The sequence below is a fragment of the Lygodium microphyllum genome, chromosome 3 (genome assembly GCF_053477565.2).
Source record: "Lygodium microphyllum isolate KBCC chromosome 3, Lygodium_microphyllum_v1.1.10, whole genome shotgun sequence".
NCBI classification, from domain to species: domain Eukaryota; kingdom Viridiplantae; phylum Streptophyta; class Polypodiopsida; order Schizaeales; family Lygodiaceae; genus Lygodium; species Lygodium microphyllum.
In genome coordinates this window covers 58,822,576-58,834,046 of record NC_141137.1, presented here as the reverse complement: position 1 = coordinate 58,834,046, position 11,471 = coordinate 58,822,576, and the positions used below count along the sequence as shown (strand labels likewise).

Here is an 11,471-nt window from a genome sequence, read left to right as displayed (position 1 = left end):
CAATAGAATTGAGCCTCTTTTGGTGAATTATATGGGCGCAGTTTAGTGTCTAAGCAGATAAATGGACAAATTGCACATAGCCCCAGCCGTCCGAGGCTGTGTGTAACCACCCTTAGGCCTTTGTGATGGATAGCAGGGGCACCTTTATTATTTAAATTGCAAAAGTCCTTGAAGTAAAACCACCAAAAAAAGATTTCAGAGCAATGAGAGACCCCAATCAAGTGCACCCAATTAACTTCTACCATATCACGAAATTTTGTCACGTAAATCTGTTTTTAAATGCGAGTTGTGGTAATAATTAATGTTACATAAAATAACCCCATGTGGAAAAAAGAAGAGCAGGTGAATTAATACCTTTTTGGACGCCTCTGTTTTTCATCCACTGTTTAGTGACCGAGAGTCTCTCAGACCACCAAACCTTAAAACAACAGGCACCTCAGACGTTGTTGGTAGCTTGCTGTTTGCAAGCTCTTGAGAGTCCAGATGCCCTCAGAATTGAAGTGTTACAGGCGGTCTGACTGCAAAGACCCTTGTGCCTCAAGAAAACATGGGCACTCAGTCCTCCTCTGCCATCACCATCTCTTTGCATTTCTGAGAACAATTCCCCATTTGAAAATCGCTCTGCCTTAGGATCTAAATGCACACACAAGCTCTGCATGCTCTTGCTACCCTCCTCTTCTCAATTTACTGCACTTCCTTGCTCCCCCTTAGCTTCCATAAGCTGCCACCAGTCCTTGCCCATGTCTGGCACCTCAACCAGAGCTACACCCTCAATGTCGATGACACACCTAGCCACCTGGTGGATGCTACTGACGACAATGCTGGCAACCTTGCCTTCTATCCATTCCCCACTGATGCTGGAGCCAATGACCCATCTCAGAATCCATTCAGCTTCTATGCTTATCTCTGCTTCATCTCCTCCTCCCCTCATACTGCACACTACTTGTCCATTTGCATGAGCTCCAATCAGCAGGTTTATACCAGCCAATCGGCTCCCGACAATCACACACCCGTGGTGTGGTCTGCGAATCGCAACAAGCCCGCTAACGGTAGGCTGATAAGGCTGGCACTCCAGGCAGATGGGGACCTGGTTCTTCAGGGGAATGGTGACACAGAGCCCGCATGGAGGACTGCCACAGCCAACAAGGGGGTGACAAGGATGGAATTGTTGCAATATCCTATCAATTTGGTACTGTATGGTTCTGCAGATGTGGTGGTGTGGCAGAGCATGCATTACCCCAGTAACACCCTCACATACACACAGAGCCTTAAAGCAGGCATGGAGCTTGTGAGCTGGGCCTCTCCAACTGACCTTTCCATGGGCAAATACAGCATGGTTTTGCAGGAGGGTGCAATTACACTCTCTGTTACCTTGCAGACAACAACATTGCCCTATTGGAGATCCTCCCCCTTGATTGATAATTGCAGTACTGACAGTCAGATCAACTGCTCCTCAATCACTGCCTACCTGGGTTCCCAAGGTTTCATACTCGATTATCCTGATGATTCCCACCATGCCACCAGTGTGCTTCCATGTCAACCGTCAATTTCTGAGGCTAACACGACCTTCCTTCGCCTTGGATCTGATGGCACCTTGCATTTGTATGTCCTGAGGGCAAATACCCCTCAATGGATCAACCTCTGTGAAAGCACTTCTTTTGGAACAGGTTTCGGACCCTGCAGCCTGCCCCTCATATGTGGACCTTATGGAGTCTGTGTTGCTGGTGGAACATGTGTCTGCCCAGCTGCTGCATCTCTGTTTTCTTTCTTGAGTCAGTCTAAACCTTCCAAAGGATGTTCCCTCACTCAGCCACTTGATCTCCGATGCACTAATAAAACAACTAGTGCGACCGACCTTCAAATGTTAGATATGCCTGGCTATGATTACTTCTATAATTCTTTCACCCCCCCACTATCAAATGTATCCACTGCATACAACTGTAGGGAAACGTGTTTAAACAGCTGCTCCTGCCTTGCAGCCTTCTGGCATGCCACAAAGAAAGACTGCTTTCACGTGAGTAATGACATTTGGAGCATGCAAGGGTCACTCAATACAAGTGAGTACCATGCATACCTTAAGTTTAGTCCATTAAACTACAGCGAAAGCAGCCGTTCCAAACTTGGTATCATTCTTGGATCAACATTAGGTGGTGCTTTGGTTGGAACATGTACCATTATTGCCGTTATCGTCATTGCATGTTCATGGAAGAAATCCAAGGACATAGAGAGCATAAGATTGTTAGATGCCATCCCAGGGTTACCGACAAGATTCACTTACAAAGAGCTGCAAGTCATAACGCACAATTTTTCCAAGCTGTTGGGCAAAGGAGGATTCGGTGCAGTGTATGCAGGCGTGCTGGGAGACGGCACGAGGGTTGCAGTGAAGCAGCTGGAGAGTGTGAAGCAAGGGGACAAGGAATTCCACTCAGAAGTGGCCATTATGGCAGGGATTCACCACTTCAACCTTTTGCGCTTGTTGGGATTCTGTCTGCAAGGGGCACACAGGCTACTTGTGTACGAGCACATGGAGAATGGATCTCTGGATCAATGGCTGTTCAACAGTACCTCCGATGAGGGCATTTATCAACCCTTGCCTTGGGATATGAGGTGCAAAATAGCTCTGGGTGCAGCGAGGGGTCTGGCTTACCTGCACGAGGAATGCAGGGAGAAGATCCTGCATCTTGATGTAAAGCCACAGAACATCCTGCTGGATGGGAATTTTGTACCCAAAGTGGCGGATTTCGGGCTCTCTAGACTGGTGCAGAGGGATCAATCTCGGGTCTTCACCACGATGAGGGGTACCCCTGGTTATCTGGCTCCAGAGTGGCTCAAGGAGAGCACCATAGACGAGAAGTGTGATGTCTTCAGTTATGGCATGCTCTTGCTGGAGATTATAAGCGGGCGGAAGAATCTGGATCTCACTCAAGAAGAGTTGGGGCGCATCTACTACCCAGACTGGGCTTTCTGGCAAGCACAAAGTAGTGAATATCATGATGAAGAATCTGCCAGAGAAGCGGCTAAATTGTTTACGGATGCAGAGCTGCAGGGAGAGGCGGACATGGTGCAGCTGAGGAGGATGATCAACACTGCTTTCTTGTGCGTGCTGGAGGAGCCCACCTTGCGGCCTTCGATGGAGCAGGTGGTGCAGATGCTGGAGGGCCTCTTGGACGTGACGGCACTTCAGCTGTCTGCTCTCCATCAAGGCCTCCTCTTTGTGCTTAAAAGCCCAGCCGCTTACAATCACATGGAAGAGACAGTGAGAGGCATATATGTCGGTGCTTCCAAACAGAGATCTGACCAGTCATCTGGAGCATCATATCCTGCAAAAAATGCTCCCGCCAGAGTGTCGACGGCCACGATGTCACTCGAGATTTCCGCGAGGTAGGCTGATCGTAAGAATTTGGCAAAGGACATTTCGAGCTCATACTGCTATGGCAGTGCCCAAACTCCTCGCAAGTGGTGACATCCATCTTCCAAAAACGATTTGCTCCCTGCAGAGCGCGCGCGCACATCGTTCACGTCCTGCGGCCTGACATCCACTGTGGGTGCTTCTGTCATCGTCTGTCCCTCCTCTCTTGCTACTCGTCCAACTGAAGGGAGGCATGTCACGGGAAATACAATAAGACTTGGCATGTTTAAACCTAGAGTTACAAGCTACAACTAAAAGAGTCAAGATGGCAAGACCATGGAAAAACTGTCCTGCCACAACCAATAAACCCTACACTAGCACCACTCTATCACTAGATGGCCTCAAGAGCTAGGCTAGGTGCAACTAAATTCTACATGCACAAGTCTATCGAGATACATGTGGCAAGATGCAGGGCTAGCACACCTTAGCTACTGCAACTTGTATCTCAACACTTGCGAGTCCATATGGAATGCCCTCTAAAAATGAGGGCATTCCATCAACTCGCTGCAGTTTGCATGCATGAGCTATCAGTTGGAGATTGGTCCGTAAGACCTCTTTCTTCCTTTTTCAATTGTCTCTATGTAGCTTAGACTTGCGTATGACTATGCAGACCTAAAGTCCTCACACTACATTCACAAGTCCATACACTTGGGCATGGTGTGACTTTGATACTACCTCAATCAATTAGGCCAGGCACAAAGATCTTCCATCAAGCTTGCCAACCACAATCCAAAAATATGCTTTGCTAATACTTTTGCAATCCTTATTTTTTCAAATCTAGAGTCTAGACTTATCTTTCTTCATGTTCTTTTAAGTTAAAAAGGATACTATTTTTAGATTTTCAGTGTATCATTTCTTTTGAAGAGTGCACTTTTTGATATTCTCCTCTAAAGAGTGCACTTTTTGATATTGTCCTTTGATTTTTAGTATATCATTTCTTTTGAAGAGTGCACTTTTTGATCTTCTCCTATGAAGGGTAAAATATATCAAGAAGAGCTCTACAAGTCTTCAAAACCGAGGGCTCTAGACTCTCACACAATTGAAGCTTCTTTGTATAAATACTTAAGAAGTACCACCATTTAAAAGTATATAAAACATGCATTTTCCTTCGCACTTTCAAGATCTTATGTCCAATCTCACATTGACTAGTTGTGGTTGCCCACTGATGACGAGGCATACAACTTATTATTCCACACAATAGCTTGCAAGTCTCCTCACATGTACCTAAATTGCTTTCCCACACCTCTGCTATAGGCGATGAATGTTATTAAGAAAGATAAAGCCTATAACTGAGAACACAAGCACAAATAAGTTTGTCATGATAAGAAATACTAAAACATATACTTGCAATTATGTCGCATGCAATCCTACTTGGAGGTCCACTAGCACTAGCTAGGCTAGTTCCCTAACAATCACAATAGTTGGTGGGTTTTAAGGAAGTTGAATACATAAACTGTATGTACACCATAAGCAATACCAATCATTGGTTACAATGACTATTTAAAGCGCTTCAAATAATTGTTCATGAGCATAATGCATGCCATTGGGCAATGCCATTTATAAGAGAAAATTTGGTATTTAAGAATGTTATTGACCTTTGATGCCAAGAGGCGTATTCCGCGTGGATTTCGTGAGACCAGAGTGGATTCGATGAGGGTTTTATTCCACACTGGATTTCGTAAAATTATATTTATTTGCCGGGGTTCGTACACAAGGTGGATTCATTGTGCAAGAAGTTGATGGGGACACCTGTCCTTTTTGGCCATTAGATTAATTTAATGTGCATGTGGGTGATTCCACAGTAGGTGATTCCACAAAATATATATTTAAATTAATGGACGTTTATGAGTTTAGAGTGCACTGGTATTAAATTAAGATTAGAATAGAATCCAACCTATTTATTTATTTTGTAGCTAAAGACTGCTAGATATTCACTTTTGTCGATTTAATTTTATTATTTTCTAACAATTATGAATGCTTCAGTTGATGTGTAGAGCAGGCAGCGGCGGTGGCATTGGGAAGCATCAAGCCATGGCATGTATTCAAATTATCTAGAAGAAATTATCATTTTTTATGGGGAGCTAATATTTATTTAGGTACACTTATTTATTGAAGCACTCGAAAAATATTTATTATTTTGTATGCGTATAGGCACTCGATTTAAATATTTCATTATTCGACATTGTATTTTGGCACAATCCGACTTTTTGGATGCCCAACCGCTTTATTCTTTATTTGAGCAAAAGCAAACACAAAAGCCAACATCATGCTAATGGTAAATTGGGCTATTTTTTAGCTTGGAGATTAATAATTTATAAATACATGCCTTGTGGAGCGCTCACACAAGGCATGGGGGGATATTGTACCCAATTTGTATTTTTACTTCATGTCATGCAAAACCTTCTTCTTACTTTATGAGTTTCAGTAGAGTTCTTTGTTCTTGGGGATCTTCTAGCGTTCACTACGTGCACATATAGCATCCAATTTGTGCACCAGTGATATCAAAGCAAAGCTGAGATCAAGGGCTTACAATCACTTACCATCTCGCGTGAAGGCGAAGCTCTTGGAAAAAATGGGCTTTATAGGCAGCCTCGCGACGAACCGTCAATACTAGCCTGTTCCTGGCAGTGAAGAACCCCCTGTTGTGCTGTCAAATCGTGAAGAACCACTCTCAGGCAACAAATGACCACTCGGGAAGCTCCTTCATAAATACTTTTTTTTTTCTTCTCAAATAGACAGAAAGTACTAATCTTTTTATCAATTACTAAGCTTATTATTTAAGCTTAAAGCTAAAAGCTCCCAAATTTCAGTGCCTGTTGCGGAAGCATGCACTGATCGTTGTTGAATCTAATGTCAAGCTGCCACCATTCTCCAACAAAATTTTTAACTTTCTTAAGATTTTTATTATAAAGCTTCAAAGTTTCAAGCCTTATTAAGGCTTAAAAATTCAATACTAAACCTTCTACACAGCAGTTGTTTCTATAGCTATATTCTCAAACCAGCCTTCAACTTCAGCAAGCCTCTGTTCACACTTGCAATTTGACAGAGTCAATTTCCAACAACTAGATTGTCATACGTAGACTATAAGGAAGACATATTCACTTTGGAAGAAGACCATCATCAATTATCGTACCCGCGAAAGAAGCAAGATTTTTTTTAAAAAAGCAAGTCTTATAAACCCAAACTTGAGTTACGCTCATCCGTCTAACGAGATTTCGAGTGTGTGAGGTTGTTTGAGATTTTGCAGGATGTCTGATCAAAACATGGAAGATTTTATAGTCGAAGGTGATTTATCGAAACCAACTATGGAGCAAAAATTGGACCTAATTATGATGCAACTTCAAGAGGAACGAAGAGCACGTTAAAATTTGCAAGCTCAACTGGCTATCTTCAACAATCCACTGCTGATCAAGATGGAATGCAACCCGAAGATGTTATTCGACGTACAATTGATGCGACACTCGAAGCATAGTCTCTTAGGAAAGAAGCCAAGATAAGTAAAAGAAATTTCAAATTCCATACTTTTAATGGGCAACGTGATGGAAAAATTATTCTCGCTTCTATCAGTCAATTTGATGATTATTTCTATGAAGAGCAGTATACTAAAAAAGATAAATTCAAATGCATCACTAACCATCTAGTGAACAGAGCATCGTTATGGTGGACTGTTGTCTCCAAGAGTATTGATTGTCCTACTACTTAGGAGGCCTTTCAAAAGAAACTTTTGTAGAATTTTCTTCCACCTCAATTCCATGAAAAAGCAATCATACAGTGGAATCTTTTGCAACAAAGAGATCGTGAATCCATACCGCAATACACTAAGCGTTTCTGGAGTGCCTTACTGCAACTTTGAATGCTTGAAGATATTCCTAAGGCGATCCACAAGCACAAGTATATGTCCAGTTTGCTTAGTCACTTTTATGCGGAAGTGAACATGTTCAAGCTAAAGACTTTGGAGGATGTGATTTCTTTGGCCCATGATGTTGAAGACAAAATTCATGGATGAGAAAAGCGACAACAACAATTTTCAACTAGCGATAACTTTGGTACAAAGCAATTCAATTCTAACTTTCGAAGATTCAATCAAAATCGCTTTGTTCTTTCTTCTTTCTGTAAACCTTGGACACAACCCCCTGCTTTACCATCAAACACAAATCCAAACCCTAAGCTTTCTCTCCAACCAAATCCCAACATGTCTAAATTTTTAGCCATTACTAATAACGTTTTTAAAGCAAAGCCTATAGTTTGCTACAAGTGTCAACGACTTGGACACTTAGCAGTAAATTGTCAATCTAATAAGCAAACTGTTCACATCAACTACTTGGGAGCGACTGAAGAGGAAGATCATGAAGATATGCTAGACTTCACGGAAGATGATGATGATATTGGTGATGCTTCAGATACTTTACTAGGTATGCCAAATCTTCATTCATTATTAACAATGAAATGTATTGTGCATGGTCATGAAAAGATTGTTTTGCATGATGATGGGAGCACACATGATTTTATTTCTATAAAGTTGGCAAAAGAATCGAAATTACATACTGTTCCAACTCATTATCGCATAAAAGCTGCATTCTTAGGCACTAGATACAATGGTACACAAGAAGTTCATGATTTAGAAATTAAATTTGGCGATTATGTTGAGCATAAAAATTTCTTAGTTATGCCTTTGCAAGCTAGTGATATTATTTTAGGAATGCCTTGGCATCACAAATATAATCCCGATATAGATTATTCCACACATTCCATGAAAATTTATTCTAACCGAAAATGAATTATATTACATAGAACGCACACCTTTGATAATTTTCCATTGCTTAGCCACACACAAGCTAAACGTGCATTGAGAAAAGGTAGCAAATCATACTTAGTATGGGTGAATGAAATTGAAGCTAAGGAAAACTAGATACATCCTGTAGGCATGCACAATTTCTTTCACAATTTAAAGATTATTTTGCTGTTGATTTACCCCTTAGTTTACTACCTCCATATCTTGAAGATCATAAAATAGATTTAATCCCAGTTTCTCAACCACCATGTAAAGCACCTTATAGACATAATCAGACCTAGCAGAAAGAAATCCAAGCACAAGTTGAAGAATTGTTAACCTGAGGACTTATTAGGCCCAATAGTTCTCCTTTTGGTGCACCTGTCACATTAGTTAAGAAGAAAAATAATACCTATAGGATGTGCATTGATTATCGTGTCCTAAACAAGATTACTGTTAAAAATAGATATTCGATCCCTAAGATAGATGACCTTATGGATAAACTATAGAGTGTCACATTTTTAGTAAGATCGATCTCAAATCTGGATATCATCAAGTACGATTGATACACTTGACTTATTCAAGATTGCATTTAGAACTCAATTTGGTCATTATGAATTCCTTGTCATGCCTTTTGGTTTGACTAATGCACCAGCTACATCGGTCATATGATGAATCACATATTTTTTAAGTATCAGCATTGTGTAATTGTTTTCTTTGATGACATATTGGCTTTCAGTAAAAATGAGAATGAGCATTATGAACATCTATCTTTGGTTTTCAAATTATTGAAAGAGAATCAATTATATGCCAACCCTAAAAAGAGTGAATTTTTCCAAACCCAAATTGAATACTTAGGTCACATTGTTTCTTCTAATGGTATTCAAGTTGATCCTAAAAAGATAGAAGCAATTTTGAATTGGCCAATCCCTAAAAATGTGCATGAGTTATGTTATTTCTTAGGTCTTGCTAGCTTTTGTAGAAAATTTGTGAGAAATTTTTCATTGCTTGCATTGCCTTTAACGAAATTATTAAAGAAAGGTGTTAAATATCATTGGTCTAATAACCAACAAAAGTCTTTTGATTTATTGAAACATGCTTTAACACATGCACATGTTTTGCAATTACCTGATTTTAATAGACCATTCTTTCTAGTAGTCACTCATGCTAGTGGATCATGAATAGGAGCTGTCCTTATGCAAGATTCACATCCCATAGCCTATTCTAGTTGCAAACTTAAACCCTCTGAACTGAAGTATTCTACCTATGATAAGGAATTGTTAGCTGTAGTACAAGCCTTGCGTCAATGGGAACACTATCTAATGGGATTTGAATTCATGATCAAGACTGACCAACAAAGTATTAAACATCTTCTTAGTCAGCCACAAATTTCTAATCATCATATCAAATGGGCTGCTTTCATTCAAAGTTTCCATCCACTTATCCAATATCAACCCAGAAGAGAGAATATTGTTGCCAATGCACTGAATAGAAGACCAAGTATCCATAATATTTTCATTTTATCTTTTGATTCCCTTATGCCTATGCAAGATACCTATGACCATGACGCTAGTTTTCAAGTTGATTGGAATAAATTAGTTGCTAATAACTAGATTCCAATTGATTCTTTGTCTTATTCTGATGGATTTATGTTTTTTTTGAGAAAAGATTGTGTGTCACTGTTCCATTTAGATAATTTGTGTTTTACGAAATTCAGTGTTTCCCATATCAAGGCTATAGAAGTATTATTTCTACTTTTAAAACATTGGTTGAAGATTTTTATTGGCCACAAATGGAATCTAATGTTTCTAACTTTGTTTCTAAGTGTTTAATTTGTCAACAAATCAAGTGACACCATGGTGAGCAATATGGTTTGTTAATGCCTTTACCAATTCCTAAACAACCATAGGAACATATTTTAATGGATTTTATAACTAGTTTGCCTAACACACAAGCTAATCATGATATGATTTTGACTATTATAGATCGATTTAGCAAACGAGCATATATTCCTTCCATGCAAGAAAACATTAACTGCATCTCAAGTTGCACAATTGTTTTTGAAGACTGTTTTCACTGGCCGTAGTTTGCTAAAATTTATTATTTCTAATCGTGATTCTAGATTCTATAATAATTTTTGGACTACTTTGTTTGCTAATTTAGGTACTAAGACTGATTTATTATCTACATTTCATCCTGAAACTAATGGGTAAACATAAGCTACTAACATTACAATTTTAGATATTTTGCGTGCATACACAATTTCAAAGCCACAAACATGGGATACACACTTGCATCTACTTCAATTTGTATACAATAATACACCACATACAACTACACATAAATCACCTTTTGAAATCATTTATGGACATAGATTTCCTAACCCTATTGCATCATTGTCAAACAAAGTTAAAGCTGTCGATGATATTGCCAATACGCATGCTACTATTTTTGCTGAAGTCAAAGATATGATTGCAAAAGCCTAGCAATCATACACCAAACAAGCTAATAAGAAAAGAAAATTAACACCTAGATTTTATGGACCTTTCAAAATAATTCACAAGATCAATGACAATGCATTCAAATTAGAACTACCCTAACATTGGAAAATCCATAATTCTTTTCATATTAGTTTGTTACGACCTTTTAGAGGCCAATTACGTGTCCACTCTATCTATGAAAACCCTCCTTTATTAGAAGAAGAAACTAAAATCCTTGAACTTGAAACTATTTTAGATACTGACTTTATGACCACTAGAACTGGCCATAGATATTCTAGATATTTGGTTAAATTTAAAAATCATCATGTTGAAGAGACCCAATGGATGCACGCCCACGACCTAAGTACTTACCCCTCATTACTCGCTCCACATTGAGCTAATATCAATTGAGAACAATTGCTATCCCACCCCGGGGGTATAATGCTAGGATGCATATTCCACGATGGATTCTGTGAGATTTTGCGATGGATTTCGTAAAACTATATTTATTTGACGGGGCAACACAAGGTGGATTCCTTGTGCGAGAAGTTGATGGGGATGCCTATCCTTTTTAAGCATTAGATTAATTTAATGTGCACGTGGGTGATTTCACAACGGGCGATTCCACAAAATACATATTTAAATTAATGGATGTTTATGAGTTTAGAGTGCACTCGTATTAAATTAAGGTTAGGACAGAGTTCCAACCTATTTATTTATTTTATAGCTAAAGACTGCTAGGTATTCACTTTTGTCAATTTAATTTTATTAAGTTTTTAAAAATTTGAATGCTTCGGTTGATGTGTAGAGC

The 11,471-nt window shown here is 39.5% G+C and overlaps 1 protein-coding gene across 1 annotated transcript; it reads left to right on the top strand.

Moving 5' to 3' along the window:
• The first annotated feature begins 372 nt into the window (after positions 1–372).
• LOC148038388 (G-type lectin S-receptor-like serine/threonine-protein kinase SD2-5) lies at positions 373–4,184 on the top strand. Its single transcript, XM_087671339.1, has one exon. The coding sequence runs from the start codon at positions 638–640 to the stop codon at positions 3,383–3,385; it is 2,748 nt and encodes a 915-aa protein (XP_087527465.1). The 5' UTR covers positions 373–637; the 3' UTR covers positions 3,386–4,184.
• The last annotated feature ends 7,287 nt before the right edge of the window (positions 4,185–11,471 follow it).

What these genes read in the sequence shown, in the direction of transcription:
- LOC148038388 (XM_087671339.1), top strand. Translation starts at nt 638, where the DNA reads ATGCACACACAAGCTCTGCATGCTCTTGCTACCCTCCTCTTCTCAATT.